Below are 23284 nucleotides of genomic sequence, written 5' to 3'. Positions count from 1 at the left end.
TCCTCATGACTACCTTCTGGATCGTGGAAGAGAACGCACCGGCTCATAAGACATTTCTAACGACTGCACAGCCTACCACCACGAAAGAACACTACCTGGTCTCTCTTTCACCTCAAATCCAAGAAAGGCGTAAGGAGTTCTGGAACAACTCCTTCGTACAGTTGCTGCACCAACACAACCTTGCTGCCAATGCCACGAATTGCTGGATCTGTGGGTTGATACCACATGCCACCGGACATTCCATCCCCTTCATCCCTTCACCTTTCTCTGTTCATGGTTCCTGCCTTGCTTGGCTGATCCTCTTGCAAGAGAGCTACAGAGACAATGCCACTTCCAGCAGAACTATGTCGCACTTTTATCATGGGGTCTGGCTGAACAAAACCGGAAGAACTGCTGCTCCCTTCTGCCCTCTATCCTCCAATGCTTCTGTTCACATGGACATCCCCGCCAAAGAAAGGGTGGAGATGCAAGTATTCAACAATCCAGCCAGACCCACCTTCTCCTACCTCCGGAAACGAACGGCTGCCACCCTGACTGTAGCCCTATCTGTTGTCAATGTCTCGGGCCTTGTATGCATCACAGGCCATGGGACACAACTGGTGGGCCACAGCGCTTGCCGCATCACCAGAACTTGGGACTCAACCGACCCGCCCTCTTTTGTCACCTCTCCAAACATGTACTTCGTCTGCGGTACAAAAGCCTACACCTGGCTCCCGAAGGGCTGGGGAGGTACCGGCTACATTGCCTTCATCCTTCCTCCGACCTATGTGGCTCCGGCAAACCATCACCGACAAAAACGGGCAAAGGACATTGAGTAGGCCGACTCCACTGGAGCACAATTCTTGGATGCAATAAAGGGACTTGTTCCACTTTGGGGTCCGATGGCGAACAGTCGTGCCATTCGGTATTTGTCCCAGGCAGTCGAAACAACGATGAACATTACAGCTGGTATCCTCACAAACAATACAGCCGAGCTTCAAGCGGTCCGTCTGGTGGCTCTTCAAAACCGCCTTGTTCTAGATGTGGTTCTGGCGGACCGTGGAGGAGCGTGCCGCATCATCGGGTCCAGCTGTTGTACCTACATACCAGACAATTCGCCATCAGTCTACAAAGCCATTGAACACCTCCACAGACTCTCCTCAGAAGTTCATCAGGAGCAAGACGGATGGTCACTTGGGAATTGGTTCTGGAGTGCTGTAAAGGACTGGGGATGGAGTTTGTTCATGATCGTACTGACACCAATCGTCGTAATATGTGGACTCTGCCTGGGTATTCAATGCTTGCCGCCTCTGTGCTCACTGTTTGCTAACTGTATTTGCCCTAAGACTCCGAACTTCGAAGCTGAACGCATGAAAGCTTTGTATGATATCGAAATACGTAATATAATGGGGATAGACATAAATTGACAAGCTGGCTAGATATGTTGAAAAGGGAGGACTGTTAAAATCTGGATTGTGGCGTAAACATTATCGGCGCCATCTTGTCCTTTTCAAATCCATACGTGCGCGTAAGCAGCAGCCATTTTGATTGCCATGGTCTCTCTGCCCACTGCCAATAGCCTGCGCGTCTCTCCCCATCACTCCCCGGCCTCGCAAGCACCCCCCGCGCCCCGACAGCCCCCGGTCTCTCCTGCTTGGGCCATAAACGCACCTCCAGCGCGACCCTGCCCCCGGGCCACCTCCCGTGCTGAACCCCCTCACTCTTTCGTCTCATTCATAGAACAGGCCCTTTTGATAACCTCTTCCTCCCTGCCCGATTGTCCGGCCTGATCCCAGGCCATCACCTAGCCCAACAGATACAGTTTATTGCCCCCTCCAGTAAGACCTCGCCTCACATCAAAGGAGCGGGGATCAATCAATGCCTTCACACCCTTAGATCCAACCGATCGCCCGCATTCCTGTTCCCAGTGGAATGTCCAGCTGCGCGATAGCCATCATGCTGAGATTTGGGTGGGGACCCCTACTGTAGATATGTGTGAGAACGGGCCTGAACCGGGGATTCCAAAGATGCCTTTTTCGTACTTCAAAGCAATACCACTGATGTCATAAATGTAATCAAGCCATAAACTTGTGTATAAGAGGCCAGGCCTCAGAGATGCGGTTAGAGCACCTCGAGAAGATACCCTGTTGTCTGATTTGACGTGTTCTGCTCCGTCGGAATAAACTCCTGTTTCCTGCCTTCTGTCTCCAGCGCCTGCCTCTTTGTTTGGTAATCTCGAATGGTATGAGGGGCGGCTAACGCCGGGCAAATACTAAAGGGTTCTTAGTCGACATCGGCTCTACCTTTTTAACAACTAGACCACCACTTCAGCAAAGAAAACTGATTAACTCAGGGGTTCTAAGCTTAGAATAATGCCTGAGTACAAACCTTGAAAGGAGTTGCTTATAAAACTGATGTCTACTCAAGTGTGGCTCACAGTTTTAATTGTAAAGCAAGATGGGATCCATGTTCCATGCCTCTGGTATGACATGCCTATGGTATGACATAGCACAAGATGGAGGGTGAGTACAGCTTTCCATGACAGTGGAAGTGTATCACAGGCATTCCAGTAGTTGGAGGGTGGACACACAGACACTGAAATTCAATAAAGGCTTTGTAAGCAAGGGGCTGCTGATTAGAATGAAACAATCAGCAATCCAAAATTACATCACCAGTGGGTGGAGTTTACAGATAGTGAGGGTTTTTTGGGCTCAAGGATAGATGATTTGTATGGATGATGAGGAGTTTGTAGGTGTCAGGGATGGGTGGAGTTCTGGCATTGAAAGGAGTTTTTAGGGTCCATGGATGGTTTGGGTTTGGGTTGATCAGGAATGGGTGGAGTTAGGGGTGGTGGGGAGTTTTAGGGTTCATGATTGAGTGGTGTTTTAGGATGGCTGAAGTGTAGAGGTGTTGAGAGTTTTTTAGGGGTCACAGATGGGCAGATGTTAGGGCAGGTGAGAGTTTTTAAGGTTCAAGGATGAGTAGAGTTTAGGGGTAAATAATTTTTATGGTTCAAGATTAGGTGGAGTTTCGGGTGGTGAGGAGTTTTTGGGGATGATGGATGGTGGTATTTAGGGGTGGTGAAGGTTTTTTAGTATTCAAAGATGGGTGGAGTTTAGGGGTAGTGAAAAATGTTATGGATTAAGGATTCAGCAATAGATGGGTTTGGGTGTAGTGAGGGGTTTTAGGGATCAGATATAGACAATTTAGAGGTATGAAGGTTTTTCCAGGGGTCAAGATGGGTGTCGTTTAGGGCTCGTAAAAGGTTTTTAGGTGTCGGGTTGGGTGGCATTTAGGCGTGGTGAAGATGTATTTTAATGTTTCAGGTATGGGTGGAGTTTAAGGGTATTGAGAGATTTAAAGGGGTTCCGGGATGGGTGTGGTTTAGGAGTAGAAATTAGTTTTTAGGTGTCAAGGATGGGTGTAGTCTACGTCTAGTCAGGGGTTTTTAGGACTCAAGAAGGGTGGAGTTTAGGGATAACACAGGCGTTCATGGTTGGAGGATGGGGTGAGTTTGCTGATGTCAGGGATAGGAGGAGTTTAGGTGTGTTGAAGGCTTTGCAGTGGGCAGGGATGGATGGTGTTTAGGGACAATGAAGGGTTCAGTGACTGATGGTGTTTTGAGATAAAAGGGGTCAGCAAATTAAAAAGATCCAAAGTAGTTGTTAGTCGCTGTAAAACACATGAATCTAAAACAATGTCCTCTGAAGCAAAGCATGTAAAGAAATACTTCAGAGAAAAATGTTTTTGAGGCTCCACCCACAATGACTGAATGGAGAAAGGGGATAGACTAGTGCACTAGAGAAGGTCATTAGCAGGGTGTCCTCCATAAACATGTACGGATATGGGGATAATGGTTGGACCATTATGATCTGAGATCTCTCTGTGACACTGTTTGAATATGTATTCTTGCGTGGGAATGTGACAGTGCTTACAATGGTTATGGCAAGCAAAATTGTTTATAATTTGTTCCTAATTTGGAAAATGATAAAATTACTTCTAAAAAAAAAAGGTTGCTGAAAGTAAGACCTGCAACCATTACATCCACACCTTAAAGAATAATCATGCAAAAGCCATTTTCGAGAAAAAGATATGCTAAGAATTGTTTTCTATTAAAGAGAAAAGGTCAATCATCTTGAAAATGTATATTAAAAGGTTTAGGTGAAATGATTTTTCAGTAACGATATTCCATGAAATCCTTTTAGGCCGAGCCCAGGGAGCACATAAGCTGCTCTGCGAGGCATGCTGTATCCAGAATATGTGCTTGAAGCACCTCCCATCTTTTCTATTGGCTCCTGTTAGTGCCCTTCCTAAATGCCTGATTTTGTTTGGTGGATGTGCTGAATTAGTCCTGCCTTTTGGTGTTTCAGACCCTCCCAGCCAACTGCCCATGTTACGTACAGTCGTACTCTTTTTTATGTATGTTCCTTCCAGCACACTCTTTTTTTTGTTTTCCTTTGCTCGTGTATCAGCAAGGGGCCGGCTTCACGGACAATGCACTTCATGTTTTGGATGGTAAAGCGATTCTGAGCTTAGCTAACAGCATTAGGTTTGCTACTCAGTTCATCTTTGGTCTACTCAAAATAATTCCAACGACACACATGGATTTATTTGCTTCACCACGGTGTAGGGGCCCCCTTTGGAATATGATGAACCCCACCCCACCCCCTTACCCTCACCATACTCATCTCACACTGCCCACCTCCCTAGTGTGTTCACTTTTCCTGATCTGCAGCTGCCCCCTCTCTCTCTTTCCTCATCTTCCCTCTCTTTCTGTCTCTGTCTCGCTCCTCCTCACTTGCTGAAAACCATGACTTCAACAAACGCCTCTTACCCTCAATTTCCTCTCCTTTCCTTTATTTGTTCCCTGTGAAATGGATCCAAAAAAGTAACAAACACTTTGGCTGCAAATATAATTTTTTCTGACATTTTTCAATTCCAAAGTGCAGCCTCAGGACAGAGAAAAAAAAAGGATCAAAATACACAAAATAAAGCAAGACAGTCCACGTTATTTGCCAGTGAAGTGCTACTTTTGTTTTCTTGTCTTTCTTTGAACAACATTGTTTTCCCCGGGTGGGGAAGTGCACCATTCCTGGAGGTACTGCAATACCTGGTTGATGTGTGCTGTGGAAAACATTTAAGTTTGTTTCTTGGCTCATCTTTGGTCTACTTGCAATAAATCCAACCAATCCCATGGATTCATCTGCCTCGCTGTGGTGTGAGGGCCCCCCTGCTGAATGTGATAAACCCCTCCCCCTCACCACACTCATCTCAAACCACCTACCTCCCTATATTGTTCACTTCTCCTGCTTTACTTAATCTTGCATTCCCTATGAGTGTTTGCTTTTTCCAGGATGTTGTTACTTTTATTTTAAGCCAGCATATTACTTTTGTCTCCCTTCCCTCTATATTCCCCATTTTCTGGTTGTCCAGCGATGCAAGGTCATAAATGGCAAGAGCACTATGCAAATATCATCACACCACTGCATACAAAAAAACAAAAGTAAAAAACATTGTCAGTTTCAACGCCAAGCGCTCTAACTTTCACAATTACGCGACCGACTGCATTGCAAATGCTGGTTTTCTATGAAATCACATGCAACCATCCCTCCATCTTGGGTTCTTTTATGTCCTTCATCCTCCAGAAGCCAATGTCTCCATGGAAGGAGGGGATTACTTTTATGTATCGGTGAGGTTAGGGAAACTGTCTAAATTGGAAGCAGTTAGCAATTGGCTTGCAGCAGTCCTCTTCTCTTGCTATGGTTCAGGTGTCTCAGTATTTTGCATGGACCAGCCCCTCCACTCCAGGAGTTGACAAGATGCTTCCCAACCCTCGCATTTCTTCCTACACCTGCACAGGTGGTTGCAAGGGAGATGGGCACCTGGCGGTTAGAAGCAGGTGTCTTGATGCTCAGCATATGTTGAGCGGAGAACCTAACACTGCTGCACCATGCACTGTAGGTGCACATTCTCAGTGCTTAATGTGAGCTGGTGGTTGCAGTGGGGTCCACCAGCACTTGTTTTTGGAGAACACCACTTATTTTTCCGCATCAGACTTTGACCAAGAACAAAGATAAGAAGGGAAAAACACAAAAGAGGGAAAGAGGAGGAGAAAGACAGTAAAACTGTGAAAAAGAAAGAAAGTAAACATGGAAAAGAACCCAAAGAAGTGAGATACAGGGCCATGTGTCCAGTGCTGAATGAAGGTGGCATGAGGTCGAATCCACACTATGTAGTCTTGGCATTTGGCACCTCAAACATTTAATAGCACCAGCTGAGGGTTTCTGAGCATAACCATGGGCACTGGCAAGTATTGTTTTGCAAATTAAGCACTGCACATCCTGGAAGCGGTGGTCATAAATGTAGCTGTTGATACACATCTGTCATTTCTAGATATATCAGTGATCCTACTTAAAAATATCTGGAACATTCAAAAAGCACAAAGAGCCCTCTGAGTGGCTGAATGTTCATAAATTTGACACACAGACTTAAACTGGAATAGCTGTGAAACGTTTAGGACAACATTGATAGAGCACGATTTTAAAAAGCAGAATGCACAACACATTTACTGACTAAAGACACAAAAAGCTAAAAGTATACTTTGCACACGTTAGATACAATGACACAGGAAACTGAGAGAAGTGTAATAGAAGCACCATATAAGATTGCTGAGAAATGCAAGATAAAGAAAACAAGTTGTACGAATGAGAGTTTCTTTGGAGTAGGCTGCTTATTAACGTTTACCGATGAAATGTTGCTATTAACCCCTTGCATGCTGAGGATGTAATGGTTACGTCCGCAGCTGCGGTGCTGCTGTGCCAAGTACGTAACCATTACGTCCTGGCACCTGCCCATGGGGGAAGTGCGGGCACCCCTCCTTGGGCCACCTATTTTCACCCCCAACTATTTAATGATGTCAGCGCGCTCACAGAGCACCAATGTCATCAAGTGCAGCCAGGGATGCGCTGGAAGTTATTTGCATCCAGCCCATCCAGGGAGAGGAAGTTATTTTGGTAAGTCCTTCTTGTAAAAATACATACAGAGGGGGAAAGGACTTTCCTCCTGCGTCTGTATAGAGTGGATTCCTGCTCCACGATAGCGGGTGGGGCCTGCGATCGTGGAGCAAGAATCCACCCGCTAGACCACCAGGCTTTGTTTTTGGGCAATTTTGGGGCCAGGAAGCTTATTTGGTCCATGTTTCGCCACCTCCTTGGGTAGGATTCAGCCCTTTTCAAGGCTGTTCAGCTCCCCAGGGGTCGAAACCCCCTAGAAACCAGGTATATTTTTTATTCAAATATATATGGGGCACAACCTCTTGGGAATTGGTCGCTTCCCTCGGAGGATGATTTGTTTTAGGAATTCCGCCCCCTCAGATGGAAGATCAGCCATTTTTAGGCCGATCTCACATCTGGTGGGGGCGAAAGCCTATTCGATACCAGGGATATTATGTTGTATCTGTCGATTGGGCAAGGGTCGCTCCTCTTCTGGGGGTGAACATTTTTGCTGTTTCTGCCCCTTATATGTTTATGCCCACTTGCCCCAAAGGAGGGCAGACGCTACCAGACAGCCAGGGATTTTATTATATGTCATGCATCATGTTTTGGGGAGCGGCCCCTTTAGCAAGGGTCGCTCCCCTTTTTAGGGTGAATGTTTCTCCTGTTTCTGCACCCCTTGGAGGCAGATCGGTCATATATTTTTAGGCTCACTTGCCCCCAAGTAGGGCAGAAGCCACTATACCACCAGAGATTATATTATATGTGGTGCATCATGTTTTGGGGAGTGGCCCCTTGAGCAATTGAGTGGGAGCCTGGTAGAGGACTCTCTAACAAAGGTCACTATTTATACACAAACAACGTCTACAATGGTGTGTAATTGTTCCGGAAATTGTTCAAAGTGGACCCTGTTGCTTGTGGTACAATCTGCTCTAATCGCAAAGGTTACCCAAAAGAGCTTGTTTGTAAAAACAACTGGAGAAGGAACAGCGCAGTGCCTTGCGTAGTGATGAATTACTAGCTGTGACATTTTCTGACAGGATAGATGTCTACATGCTGACTACCATCCATGATGAATTCACCTGTGACTGTTTGGGGTGTGGTTGCTGAAGTGTGCATACCTGTGTGCATTTTAGACTACAATAAGCACATGGGTGGTGTAGATCAGAGGTTGGAACCTTACACTGCTGTGTGTAAGGCTTACGTGTGGTTTAAGAAGCTGGCTGTCCTTTTATTCCATTTAGCAACCTTCAGTGCTTTTGTTGTATTCAAGGATTATTCTCTAGAGTCACAGATGAAATTTGTTCAGTTTCAGCAGTCTGTGATAGGCAGCCTTGTTGTAGGGGACCAGGCAAGAGTTCCTAGAGTAGCAGTGATGGAGGATGTGGCAAGATTCAAAGTTCACCATTTTCCTGATCACATTCCTTCCACACCCAAAAAAGACTTTCCTGCTAAGAAATCTGTGCCCGAAGAGGTGTGCGGAAGGAGAGCCATATGTACTGCCCTGATTGTCCTTCCAATCCTGGGCTGTGTGTGCCAACATGTTTTTAAATGTACCACAAGCAAAAGAGATTTTGGTTACATCCATGAGCATAAAGGCAAAGTAACAGGTCTGTATCATTTTATATTTTTTGTTCTCGGTTGGCATTTGTGTGATGTATTTAGTTAGAGCTGATGTGTTTGTGGTTATAGTTTTGTATCTATCTTTTTAGTTAAAAACAATGTGCTGGGAGTAAGTGTGTACTGGTATTTGGCTGGCAGTGTGTGTGGACTGGTGCTTGGCTGGTGGTGTGCATAGACTGGCCCCTGGCTGGCGGTGTGCATAGACAGGCGCTTGGCTAGCGGTGTGCATAGACAGGCGCTTGGCTAGCGGTGTGCATAGACTGGCGCTTGGCTGGCGGTGTGCATAGACTGGTGCTTGGCTGACAGTGTGCGTGAACTGGTGCCTTGCTGGTGGTGTGTGTGGACTGGCGCTTTGCTGGCAGTTTTTGTAGACTGGTGCTTCGCTGGCGGTGTGTGTGGACTGGCACTTAGCTGGCGGTGTGTGAGTAGTGACTTGCTGTTGGTCACTACACACCCTGCTAGCCAAATACCAGTTCACACACTCCGTCAACTGCCAGTCAGTGAGATTTCTATGTCAGTTATGTTTACATATGAAAGTGATGGACCCCTGAGTGGCGCTGTCAGTTGATGTGAGGGTAGTAATGTGAAGGGTCCACGGCTGGCAGCGTGAATGGTCTTGTATGTGTCACGTATGAAATGTGTGTGAATGGCCAGTAAAGAGATTGGTGCCTTGTCGCGGCTTTACAGCTCATGAGCTGCGAGTCATTGGTTCAGGTTTCTGACCCTTCAATTATTAGCAGTGCATTTAATTTTTGTGAAATGTCTTGTTAATAACATTTTATGCTCTGAACCTTCACTCACCCTCATGCCAATTCCAACCAGTATTTGTGTGTACTTGAGGAATAGATGGATGGGAAGTCATATTTGTCTTTTTTGTCTTTCTCTGCCAATGTGTCCTTTTTCTCTAGGGAAAATCTACCAATTCTAGTTATTTTCGTGAACTAAAAACCCAGGGGAGTACAGGATGGTTTGCCTCTTGTGGTCCCAACAAGTTTTTTTACTCACATTTTTTCCTTGCATTACTGTGCCATATTTTTACAGAATCATAAAGAACCACACATTTCCTAGCACTAAGTGTTCCCCCAGGTCTCCAGATAAAAATGCTACTTCATTTATCTTGGTGGGCCAAGTGCCGGTGACAGGGAAGGGCCCAAAACATAATTTGGAGAACATATTGTGGAGACATCAAAAATTATAGTTCACAAAACAACCTGGTTTTGCAAGGGAGTCACCTGCGTTTTTGGTCCCAGGTTTGGTGGCCATGTAGGGAAACCTACCAAACCTAGACATTTTTGAAAACTAGACACCTTTGGGAGTCCAGGGACATGTGGCTTGTGTGGATCTCCCAACATTGTCTTACCCAGAATCCCCTGCAAACCTCAAATTTTGCTAAACAAAATCATGGTCTTCCCGCTGCTATTCTTTATTTCTACAGCATGACTTTAAGAGTGGTGTACCTAAATCTGATCTCAAATTTATGAGTTAGCTGTCAATTAATGGTCCTTATTGGGGAAGAAAGGAGGGTGGGGCTCCATGCCAACAAGGGCCAACACTCTACCCCATTTCTTTTCTCAAAATTGTTAATTTTTTTGGTCTGGTGGGTTTTCTGCCTTCTACTGGGGTGGTCAGCCATGACATGGCTGTTTAACTGACCTGTTCTTTGATATTAAATCTAGCAGACTGCTAGAAAGCTTCCTTGATTTAATAAAAGTGTCAGAAGATAGGAATTTGTACATTCAATTTAGACACGGTTGCCTTCCTATCAATGCCTTCACTAATACCTGGAGGACAAATATATCACAGCCCAAGGGCTGTCCTTCTTGCCCTTGCCTTAAAGAAACAATAGGCCATGTATTTTTTGCTTGCCCTGCCTACACCAGACCCATAAGGAATTGGCTCACCCCTGTATGTAGATACTTAGGGACACATAGTCATAAAGAAGCCCTACGTATTCTGAAGTCAAACGCAAGACCATTGTTTGCTTGTGCAACAGCAACATTTCTGGGTAAATCATGGTCCATTAGAAGGAGGCCCCTATCGACTTGAAGGAAGTAAATGAATTGAAACCCAAATGGTCTGAACAGATGGGCATGTATTTCGCACTAGCACTGTGGATTGTAAATATTTGGATTGCTCGCTATCTTAATTTTGATGTTAGGACACATCTTTTAAATAGTGAAATATGCTTATATTTGCACTATGTATATATTGTATCTTTGTGATAAGCTTTTTATCCTAATTTTTATCTTTTTAAATTATCAAAAGCCTGTATAGGAAGTATTTTAATCTACAGTGCCCTTTATTCTGATTATTGCCATGCAAGATCAATGTCCTTCTTTCTTTTATGGTACTGCAAAACCGAAATAAAGACTTTTGACTGACTGGTCAGACCAGTGGTTAAGTTCCACAATCTGACAGGCTGGGGCTGTTTACATTTTATCCCTGGTGGTGTGCTGAGGCTGGGGGGCAGAATTCAATGTTTGCCCTCAATCTGCTCATCAGACCATCAGGGGAAAGAAGGAGAGAAGAAATGGGCTGTAAAGTTTAACCATTTCTTTTCTCACCTTTTTCCCTTGTCATTGGGTTGCACCCATCACCCTTGGGCCCCAGGCAGTCTTTATTCCCCAGTTGTGGGGCAGATTAGAACCTTCACCTCCAATCATCCTAACGCTGGGGACAGAAAGACCACTAGAGATTAGTGTCCAAACTGCCTGCATGGGTTCAGAAAGACTGTGTAGGGTATGTGGGTAGGAGCTGTCTCAATGCCAGGATGCATTAGCCCACCACCAGCTCCCAGGTGGGCAGATTGGTGCTAAATAACCCAATCTGTGGCTTGAGGGAGGCAAAAGACAGTCTGGGGTCCAAGGAACTGGGGGCAACCCGATGCCAGGATATGCTGTCCCCACCGTCAATTGTTTTAAAAAATATTAGCCCTGTTATTTAGTGGGCTTTCTGCAGTCTATGGTGTAATCACATTGGGGGTAAGCCACTTAATCTGTCCCACAGGGGGCAAAAAAGACTACTATGAGCCTAGGGTCATAACGATCCCCCACCCCATTTATTTTTCTGGTCACCAAACTCTGATGTCTAGTGGGCTTTCTGCCCCACTTGAGTAGTTAGAGGGTAAACACCCTAATCTGCTGCCCAGGGTGGGGTGGAAGACTGTCATGCACATGGTAGTGGCGGAGAAGGCTCAATGGCAAGGCAGGCCGTTCATCCACTGCTTTTCTCATTGTTGGACCTGGCCCTTTTTGCAAGGTTATCCCCAAACCTTTTGCCTTCTTCTGTTTATTGGTTGTTTTATGACTCTGAGCACTTTACCACTGCTAACCAGTGCTAAAGTGCCTATGCTCTCTGTCTAAATTATATTGGTGAGTGTTTTTTCCATGGCTGGCATATTTGATCTACTAGTATGTCCCTATAAAGAGCACCTGGGGTGCCCAGGGCCTTTAAATCAAATGCTACTAGTGGGCCTGCAGCACTGGTTGTGCCATCCATATGAGTAGTCTTACAAGAATGTCTCAGACCTGCCACTGCAGTGTCTGTGGGTACAGTTTTAGACTGCCATGTTGACCTGGCAAGTTCACTCACTTGCCAGGCCAAGCCATTCCCTTTTACTTCATGTAAGGCACCATTAAGGCTGGCCCAAGGGTGCAAAGTATTTCAAAGCTAGGATATGTACTGTTGTATTATACATGTCCTGATAGTAAAGTACTGCTAATTTTGTTCTTCATTTTTGCAAGGACTATCTCTCCCATAGGTTATAATGGGAGCTGCCTTATAACCTCCTACAAGTGTAGCTTCAAATTGGGAAGAGATAGAGATGTAGAGTTTGGGGTCACTGAGCTTACAATTTCAAAATATATCTTTGAGTGAAGATGTTTTTTTAAACTGCGTACTTGAAACTGCCACTTTTAGAAAGTGGGCATTGTCTTGCTTTACCATTCTGTGCCTCTACATGCCTGTGGAATCCACATCTAAGGGAAGGTGACAGTTGGGCTGTTATTGCATTCACTCTATACAGTCATACAAAGGGATCTTAGGTGTGCCCTGCATATCCTGATGGCCCATCACCAGGCTGATGGGTCTTCCTGAGCTAGAGTGGTGGGAGGAGTTGTCACTGACACCTGAATAGGGCTGTGCCTGTCCACATGCAAAGCTGTCTCCACCCCTTGTAGTGTGCCTGGAACCAGGTCAAGGAAAGGCAGGGTCTTGTGCACTTCAAAACCTTTCCTTTGAAGTTTGCCTACTTCAAAGGCAGAAACTGGTATAAGTACTGGAGCTATTGCACCATAACTTTGGAACACTTCTGGACTAAGAAGACATTCTGGCAGGAAGAAGAGTTGTGCTGTAGGAGGAACTGACGCTTTGCTTGTTGCTTTGTTGTGCTGGTCTGCCTCTTGATGCTTCTGTCTTGGGAGTGAAAGGACTGTACTTTGCTTTCTATATTCTGCTTCCCAAGGTTCTCCAAGGGTTTGTGCGTGCTTGCCTCCTGTTACAAAGTCTCAGGGGCATCACAGAGTTCACCTACCAGTATGTTGGCTCTTCTGCTGAGAGCCCTGACCTGCTGAGTTGGGCCAAATCCAGTTCCTGATCCCTTGGAAGTAGAATCTGGTAACCGAAGACGAAAATCGATGCATCGACTCTCGGCACCTGACGTGCAGCGGAAAGGTCACTGCAACCCGAGCCCTGTGTCACTAACATCCGTCGCACACGCTCCGACTCGGGCCCCACTGTGTGGCTGAAAACTCAGTGTACCACCTGCTTTGCGGCTATGAAATCGACGCAGCGCCTGTGCCGCCACAATGATACAGCGTGCCTGAATTTTCACCACATCGTCCCTAGCCACCAAGTTCTTCATTGACGTAGCCCAGCAGTAGGGAACCGAGGCCATGGGTTTGGAGATTGACGCATCATTTCCCCACACAGTAAGGAACTGATTCCTCACCTCCCCTGACAGAATAGAACGATGCATCACCTCCCCTGCACTGCACTATGGAACCGACGCATTACCTACCCTGCACTGCAGTAAGGAACCAACGCATCACCTCCCCTGGCAGTAAGGAACCATTGCATTGCTTTTCTGCTGCCTCACCGCCCTTGCGCCTGTTTTTGTCTTTGTGATACAAGTGATGCATCAGGTACTTTGTGATACAAGTGATGCATCCATAGATTTCTATGGACTGAACTATTTTGAACCTTTTTAAAGTGATATCTTTACCTGTGTATGTTGGAATTGTGTCCTTTGGTCTTGTTTGATTTAGATAACCTGATTCAACCTGGTGTGGCGTCCATTTGTAGTGTTTTCACTGTGTTATTGTGTGTGTAGGTACAAATGGTTTACACAATGGCTCAAGAAAATCCTCTGGCTGATTCCTCTAAGTATCCAGGGTGCTACATGCCCTGGTAACATCTAGATTGGACTATGGGAATGTTCTGTATCTGGGTGCTGATAAATCCTTGATTCATTGCTTGCAGATCATCCAGAACGTGGCCGCCCGCCTCCTTTTCCGGCTACCTAGATATGCTTCCGTCTCTCACTTGTTCCACAAATTACATTGGCAGAAGGTTGATAAAACGTATTATATTCTAGGCCATATGTTACATGTTTCAAACTAGACACGGTCTCGACCCTTCTTACATCTAAGATCTGGTGTCTCCTTATGTCCCTACCCGATCGCTGAGATCAGCTAACCTCGCACTGTTTACCACACCTAGGTTTCGTCGAGCTCGTATTAAGGGGCGCTCCTCTTCCCTTTTAGGACTGAAACTGTTGAACTCTCTTCCAGTAGCTCTCAGGGACAGTAACTCATTGTTTACTTTCCGTAAGAACCTAAAAACCATGCTCTTCAACTGCCCTGACTGAGTCCTTTTGTCACCTGGTATGTTACTGTGGCTCCAGCTTGATTTAGCGTCTCTGCTTATTGTCTGCCTCTAGCGCCGGGAGACCCTTTTGGGTAGCTGGCCGCTCTATAAGCTTCTTAAATAAATGCTTCTGAGATAAGCCTGACTGAACGTGCCAAGCTACCAAGGGAATGAGCAGGGGTTATCTTAGCTATCTATTCCCCTAACCCTGACTAGAACAAGGGTCCCTACTTGGACAGGGTACAAACCACTGCCAACTAGAGACCTCTGTTTCGAACATTCATTATATATAAAAATGCCATTTTAATTCAAATATTGTTCATAAAAAACCTTTCTGAAATTTTTTAGAATCAAAATTGAATACAGACATTATTATTATAGGATTTCCCCTACTTATTCAAACTATTATTTTAATTAGCAGAGCAATTTCAAAGGAGCTCGACATCACTTGCGATATGAGAGACTTAGAACAGTGTGCAACGATGATCACAGTTGTCCCACTGCCTTCTAACAAAAATACAAAAATGATTTCGAAATGTTGCAATGGATTAAATGGAGAAAATACTAGGCATACTTTTTTGTTAAAATGCATGCATTACACATCATGTCTCTTCCTTGCCACATTCTTCATTAACGGCGCCATCCAGTCATGAGAAAACACTGTTGTCTTTACCCAGTTCTTCATCTGTAACAGTCGGCAACAATAAGCATTATAAAAAGTTGCTGTATTTGATGTCAGCTGGTGTTTTGAGATGTACTGTGGCATCATTTACTGGATGGCGCTTTTAAGGGAAGGACTCAGTAATGGAGGTTACCAATTGGTAATGAAGATAATCAGTAAGTAATCAGAGTATTATGAATTCCTGCCTCTTTGTTGTAACTATCCTTCCAGTAGAGATCAGTGCAATGAAGATTACTTGTCAGTAACTGAGGCATTGTATCTTTTCCCCACTTCCTCATGAAAATCCTTACTAATTCAGCACTAGGATGAGTAAGAGGACTCAGTGTAATGACGATTACCATTCAAGAAATCACCTCTTTTTGTCTCTTCTTCATCACAGTCCTGTATTGTTAAAGTCTTTGAGGAAGAAGGACTGGTATGAAGAAGTGTAGGATTAAGTGTAATAAAAATTAATAGTAAGGAATTGGGGCAATACTTGTGGCTAAGCTACCACTATGAAAAGTTGAGGAGTTGGAAAAACAAATACCTGAAAAACCCCTCATGATTGGTTGTTCATTAGTCGAAAGAGCAATTTATCATGAAGCTTACTTCCTTGAGTAATTGACCAAGAAATCCTCATCTTACCTTTCCATTTCTATTTCTTTGTTCAGCTTAAGCTGTGCCATCTTCTTCTTTGCCAGAATAAACAGTCTGATTTTTTCATCTTCTGCCTCTTGATTTTGTTTTTCCAGGGCTTTGAGGAAATTTCTATCTTCAAGATACGACTAAAAAAAAATAAAATCTATTAAAATGTGTACATCAGGGGTCTCCAACCTTTTCACTCACAAGAGCTACTTATGTTCAATGAAGGTCATCCAGAGCTACCAATATTATTAGTGTTGCACACATTAGACAAGATTACATTAGTGGCCACTTCTACAAGATTACCAGTAATGATTACCTCACTGCAGGATTGCCGGAAGTAATGTAAAAAAAGCTTAGCCAATTTGGAATGCCCCCACAACAGTAATACATAACAGCTACAGCTGCAATACCTCTTGGCACCAAGTTTATAATATTAGTAATAAGTCTCCCAAGGGTGCATGATAGATAATTCAAATACCGGCATTAAAAAGAGTTTAGAAATTATGTGCTCTCCAAATAGACACATTTCAGATAAAAACACACACTTTTAAATGTTGGTATACCTATACTAATTCAACCAAACAAAAGCTTTGAATTTCGTAGGCTGTGCTGCATACATGAGAACTACCCACAGGTAGCTGGAGAGCTAAAAGTAGCTCACAAGATACGTGTTGGAGAAGCCTGGTGTATATAAATGAGTGAGTCCAACATACATAAAATAATAAAACTCGGGGCGTGGCCAAGATGGCGTCGGAGTAGGACGCTTTTTCCCTGTCTCTCCGGCGCCGATCCGGCAAAGCAGCTAATAGCGCGGCACCTGGTGCCCAGCTCGGCCCCTAATCGGTGGCGGGGGTCGCCGGTACACTGCGGTGGAGCGCGGTGCCGTCGGCGAGGAGAGAGATCGCTCAGGGAGGCTGCGGGACCGGCGGAGCTCTGCGGCCTGTGGATCCCCGGTCTCGATTTGCGGAGGCCGGCCCGGCGAGTCGCGGGGCCTACCGCGACGGAGGAGGTCCATTTTGCGCCCCGCCCCGCCCTGGGTCATCTGACATCGGACCGCCTGGGCTGCGGGCTGTCGGCGGAGGCGGCGAGGGGCAGCTGCGATCTCCGGTGGGGCCTGAGGGTGCCGGCGAGTGGCGACCTGGAGAGCAGAGAGGTCCCGGAGGCCTCGGTGTGGGGAGGCGCCGCTGAGCCCGCCGGGGTCCGGAGGTGCACCTGTGGAGCAGCGAGGACCGGGCTCCGCGAGGACCCCAGGAAACCTAGTCCTGGTGAGTGACCCCCCGCTCTGGACGGGGGAGGTGCGGAGGGAGCCCGGCCGGCCGAAGGGGCCCATCGAGGGACATGTCGGGGGAGCTGCCGGCTCCTGGTGTGGCGGCGACCTAGTGACTGCCCCTGGGGTGGTGCATGCCCTGGAGGCCTTCTATGGACTGACACGGCGCCGCTTGGCTGTGGGGGTGTACCCGCGCGGCGGAAGGTCCTGACTGGCGAGAAGTGTGGGGGCCCGGGAGCACCGGCCAGGAGGTGTGGTAGAGGCCCCGGGCGCTTCCCAGAGGCCGCATTTGCCAGGTCAAGAGCTGCTGGACTCCATTGCCTGTGCCAGGACTTCCAGGGGAGGCTCCGGTCCTACGCTGCGAGCTGGTGCGGACTAGGGGTGCTGTTGGGGGTGCATACCTGGAGGCCCGGAGGTGCTCTGGTCGAGGAGCGTGGCGCCGCCATTTTGCCTGGCTCAGTCGGCTGTTTGAGTGCATGGCGCTCGCTCATGGACTTTTGCTGTCTGGATTGCCTTCGTGTACCGCCTCTCTAGGGCTTTCGTAGCTGACTGGGGGCCTCTTGACCACTGGGCTTTGCGCACCCCTACTTCCTGGTGTCTGGGCGCCGGGGATTCGCTGGGAGCCTCTGGCCAGGAGCTGTGTGGCGGACACTGAGTGGGACTGCCCGCCGGGGCCAACTGCTGCGTCTGCAGGCCCGGATCTGGGTGCTGCTTGGTTCTGGTGGTGATCAGTGGAGCGTTTGCTCTGGTGCAAGGCGCCCGGCATTCATTATGGCTAACCAGGCCCGCAAGGGACGCGTGCTGAAGGACGGCGCAGCTAGATCGTCGCAGCAGCCGGCATCCCCCGGAGCAGGTGGGTCGGCCGGGATGTCCGATGACGAGGCCCCGGCCACTAAGGCTTTTATGACCGAACTTTTTGCTTCCATTACGGAGGACATCTCTGAGCTGCGGGCGCAACTGGCCTCTGATCTCCGGGAAGTACGGCGAGATGTTGATGGGATTGGAGAAAGGGTGGCGACTCTTGAGGACCATGATTTGAGCACGGCCAATGATGTCCATTTACTCCAGCAAGATGTCATTCGCCTCACGGAGCAGAACTTGGACCTGCAGGCACACATGGAAGATCTTGAGAACCGCTCCCGGCGGAATAACATTCGCATTAAAGCGGTACCGTGGGATGGTGAGTCGGGAGACCTGCGAGGCTATGTGCAGGAGCTGTTGCTGCAGATTCTGGATGAGGACGATGTGAAGAATATCCAGATGGATAGAGTTCATCGCGTTGGTTTGCCCAGGAGAGGGGGGGGGCCGCCCCCTGACATCCTTGTCTGTGTACATGACTTTCAATTGAAGGAGCGCATCCTCCGGAAGGCTAGGGCCATCGATTCGCTGCACTTTAGGGGCCATCATCCTCAGCTTTTCCAGGACCTTGCAGCGTCTACACTTCAGAAGAGGAGGGATTTTCGGCCGGTGACTTCCTTTTTGCGGGAACGCAACATCGCCTACTCTTGGGGGCACCCGTTCAGGATCATCTTCAGGTGGCAGAATCGGCTGATGCAGATGCGCTCCCTTCGGGAGGCAAAGGAGCTCTTGGGTTTGGAGGAGGTTGCCCCGTCCCAGGGGTCGAATGCATCCCCATCTCGGAGGCGACGTCGGTCCTCCTCGTGGCATAGAGTAGGGTCCTCTCCGGCGAGGGGGCGCCCGGACCGCGATGCCAGCCAGCAGGAGAGGGGAAGTGCAGTGGCATCAGTGGTTTCAGCGACGGTGCCGGCGTCACAGGCCAGCTCTGGAGCGGCGTGACGGTGACTTGAAACTACGGATCGGCGCTGGAGGGGCATGGACCCCCCCGGTCTGGGTGAATGGATGTACTTTCGAAGAAGACTCCCCAGACCGTGACCTTGGGAGGAACCGAGATGGTCTTCCCGACCGGTCCCAGACGTGGTCGTAACTTCGTGACCTGTGGACCACTGGGACTGATGAGTATTTTCTTCTCTGTTTCTGTTTTGTTTCCACTTTCACTGTTTCCCTTTCCTTCGGCCTACAGGGGACTTCGGCTGCTGTCTCCTCGCCAGCCCTGGGAGGACTTTTGTGGACTTTGGATGGGGTGTGTGGGGGTTTCCGGGGGGGGGAGGGTCTTGGGGGGGCTGTTTGGGGTGTTGGGGTTGGGGATGTGGGGGGGTTCTGGTGGTGACGCGGACGTGTTGTGGCTTGTATCATGTGGTGGTGAGAGGGTGGATGGGAGGCGCCGTTGGTTTGAGAGTTGCGGGGTGATTTGGTGTGGGGTTCGAGGTTGGGAATGTGGGGAGGAGGGTTGGCGGGAGTATGCTTTTCTTATGTGCTGTGACCAGGGTTCCTTCTGGCGGGGGTGGTGGGCGGGTTCCAGAGTCATAGAGGAGTCTAGTTTGGTGTCTCACGATGCCTGTTAGCTTAGGGACCTGGAATGTTAAGGGGCTGAACTCCCCGCAGAAGAGGCAAAAGGTGTGGAAGTATATAACTGACCACCAGTTGGACATAGTGGGACTTCAGGAGACTCACCTTGCACGCAAAGATGAGCTGCGTCTTAAGCATAAGGCATATCCCCTAATATACAGATCCTCTGCGTCCACAAAGCATAAGGGGGTGGCCCTCCTCTTCCATACTTCGCTACTTTTTCAACCGGTGGCGGTACGCACGGATAGGGAGGGCCGTTGGTTGATGGTGAAAGGGCTGGTGCAGGGGAGGCTTTGTACTTTTGTTGTGACGTATGTTCCTAACACTGGCCAGAATAAGTTCTTGCAAGACCTGCTGCATAAAGTGAGTGATTTTGTGGAAGGGCGGTTGTTCCTCATGGGGGACTGTAATTTGGTGTGGGACAGGGCGCTGGATTGTTCAGGCGCTCGCAGGGCGGATACTGGTGTGTTCTCTGAGCTGTCACGGCAAAAGATTACGGAAATGGGGTTGGTTGATGGGTGGCGGTTTATGCATCCAACGTCCAGAGATTACACATTTCTCTCTCATGTACACCACTCATATTCACGATTGGATCATGTATTCCTCAGCCAGGCTCTTAGAGGAGATGTTCTTGACTCCACCATCCTGCCCATCTCGGTCTCGGACCACAGCATGCTAGTGCTTACGCTGCGCTGGTCGTCGGCAGATACCGGGCAACGGAAATGGTATTTCCCAGCTTCGGTACTTCGGGACGAGGAGTCTAACAAGGCGCTGCGGGTGGCCATTAGGGAGTTCTTTACCCTCAATCCGCCATCCGATACCTCTGTATCCAACACGTGGGATGCCTTTAAGGCGTCCGTTAGGGGCACGTGCTTGAGCCTTAACGCACACCTCAACAGGTTGCGCCGCAAGGATCGGGAGGCACTGGAGGCTGAACTGGCATCTCTCGAGCGGGCGCATAAACTTAACCCCTCGAGGGTGACCCTCCGGCCTCTCACGGCGGTACGGGGGAAGTTGAGGGCGCACTACAATAACAGGGCGGAGTTCACGCTACTGAGATTGGGCCGACAGTCCTACTCTTGTGGTAACAAGGTGGGGAGGCACCTGGCCCGACAGCTTCGCGACAGGCGGGAACGTGAGTACATTGGGGGGATCCGCGACTCTGTGGGTCAGTTGCAGCACCGGGACGAAACAAAGGCGGCCATTTTCGGACGCTTTTACTCGGATCTATACGGGGGGGAAAGGCTGGGAGCAGCTGCCCAGAGGGAGTACCTGGGGCGTATGCACCTTCCGCAGGTGTCCAGGGAATGGAACGAGCTTTTAGGGGCCCCGATCACCAGGGAGGAGGTGTTAGATGCTATTGCGAACTTGAAGCTTCACAAAGCACCTGGCCCAGACGGTTACACCGCTGTGTTTTATAAATCCTACGCTTCCGAGATCTGCGACTTCTTAGTCACCCTTTTTAATGACATGGCCTCCTCCGGTTCCTCTGCTGGCTCCTTGGCGGAGGCGATGATTACGGTCTTGCCGAAGCCGGGGAAGGATCCAGCGCAATGCGCCTCCTTTCGCCCGATAGCGCTTCTTAATTTGGACGCCAAACTATACTCGGCGATCCTGGCGCGTAGGCTACAAGACCTTATGCCGGCGCTAATCCATCCAGACCAGTCTGGCTTCATCAAGGGGCGCCAGACGCATGATAACACTCGTCGGGTGGTGCATCTAATAGAAAAGGCAGAAAGATTTCGTATTCCGGCGGTCCTAGTGGGCCTGGATGCCGAGAAGGCCTTCGATAGGGTGGACTGGGGGTTTCTGTTTAATACCATGACTGCCTTTGGTTTCTCGGAGGCTTTCATCACTATGGTGAAGGCTAATTTCTGCTGCCCCCGGTCCCGGGTGGCGGTGAATGGTCATACGTCGGCGTTCTTTACTCACGCTCGGGGTACTAGACAGGGTTGTCCGCTGTCCCCCCTGCTGTTCGCGCTGAGCATCGAGCCGCTGGCGGTAGCGGTGCGGGAGCACGTCGGGATCAGAGGTCTGCCGTTCGCGGGGGAACAGCACAAGATTTCGCTCTTTGCAGACGACATCTTGTTCTCTATTACTGATCCGGAAACCTCGCTGCAGTTCATCAGGGAGGTCTTACTGGAGTTTGAGGCCGTGGCCGGTTTTAAGGTCAACTATAGCAAGTCCTACATCCTGAATCTTAACCTTTCGGAGGCCGAGAGGGACCGGGTACGGCCGCTGACTCCGCTGGCCTGGGCCACTGGTTCGATCGTCTACCTAGGGGTCCATCTGACTCCGACAGTGGGCGGGCTGTTCCAGGCCAATTTCCCATCTTTGTTGGCGAAGACCCGGACGGAATTGGACAGGTGGAAACCGAAATTTCTGTCATGGCTGGGCAGAATTCATGCCGTGAAAATGGTTCTCCTCCCTAAATTCTTATATTTGTTCCAGGCATTGCCTATCCCCATAGACAGCGATTTCTTTCGACGGCTCAAGACTCAAGTATTGCGCTTCATTTGGCAAGGGGGTCAGGCACGGGTCTCCTATGCGGTTCTCCGTCGGCCGAGACCTGAGGGTGGAGTCGGGCTCCCTGACCTGCAGTTATATTACAAAGCGGCGCAACTGCGAGTGTTGGTGGAGTGGTCGCAACAGACCTCCGAGAAACATTGGCTCCATATGGACCGATGCGTTGCCGGCAGGTCGATCTGGGACTTAGCCTGGAAACCGAAGAAGGACCGACCTCTCAACGCATATATATGCACTCCTACGAGCACAGTGTTGAAGGTGTGGGACTCGCTAGCGGCGGACGACCGTTGGACCACGTTCCCTTCGCCCTTTACGCCCTTGCATTACAACCCGGCCTTCCCTCCGGCGCTTCATGAAGGGCCGTTTGCGGTGTGGAGGGAGGGGGGGTGTCGGGCGTTGACCCATTTGTTCCACGGCCTGGACACCCTAACTTTCGCTAACTGTGTGAGAGATTATGGGGTCCCCCAGACTGAACGATTCCGGCATGTTCAGCTGCTTCACTGGGCCACGTCACCTGGGGTGATGGAGGCGGCTACGAGACCGCCGACTCCTTTTGAAACCTTTATATTACGCACATCCGCCATGAAGGGGGCCATTTCCTTCATATACCGGTTGTTGCTCAAATCGACGGTAGCTCCCCGACCTCGTTATATGGGGCAATGGGAAGAAATGCTGGGGCGCGATATCTCGGATGTGGAATGGTCGGCGCTTTGGCGAGACCTGACGACCTTTAACCATTCCTTGCACCTGAGGGAAGCCCACCTCAAGACGGTCATGCAATGGTATATGTGCCCGACTAGGCTTCACCGCATTTTCCCGGCGACCTCGGATAAGTGCTGGAGGGGCTGCGGGCTTTTGGGGGACTTCCGCCACATCTGGTGGGACTGCCCGGTGATCCGTCCGTACTGGGAGGAAATCCTCTCACATATAAAGGAAGTGCTGACTTATCCCATTGATGAGTCTATGGCTTGTGTTCTGCTGGGGCTGCGTGACCCTGGCCTTGTCTATCAGACCAGGGCCGATAAGAAGATTTTGTGGCTATGCCTAGGTGCTGCGAAACTCACGCTGGCTGCGGCCTGGAAAAAGAAGGATGCCCCGGCAGTGTCACTATGGCATGCACGACTTTGGAGGTTGCTCAGTTTGGAAAGAGTGGCGGACATCTTCCTTGGCCAGTATAAGAACTTCCGATATCAGTGGGGTCCCCTGGTGGACTTTCTCTCTAAGGGGTTACCCTCGGCGGTATGTCCGGCTTCATTGAGATCGATGCACCTCTTTCAAGTGTAATATGGATGTGGAATG

The 23284-nt window shown here is 48.8% G+C and overlaps 1 protein-coding gene across 1 annotated transcript in view; it reads right to left on the bottom strand.

Annotated features, from left to right (window-relative positions):
- Positions 1-23284, bottom strand: part of CFAP210 (cilia and flagella associated protein 210) — a 212544-nt gene that overhangs the window by 90071 nt on the left and 99189 nt on the right. The window contains exon 6 of the mRNA XM_078681606.1: positions 15766-15905. Coding sequence (XP_078537732.1) covers positions 15766-15905 — 140 coding nt within the window. The remainder of the gene's footprint in view (positions 1-15765; positions 15906-23284) is intronic.

Source organism: Lissotriton helveticus, chromosome 3_1 (assembly GCF_964261635.1).
Source record: "Lissotriton helveticus chromosome 3_1, aLisHel1.1, whole genome shotgun sequence".
Taxonomy (NCBI): domain Eukaryota; kingdom Metazoa; phylum Chordata; class Amphibia; order Caudata; family Salamandridae; genus Lissotriton; species Lissotriton helveticus.
Note: the sequence above shows the minus strand (reverse complement) of the source record. Positions and strands in the feature narration are given on the sequence as shown.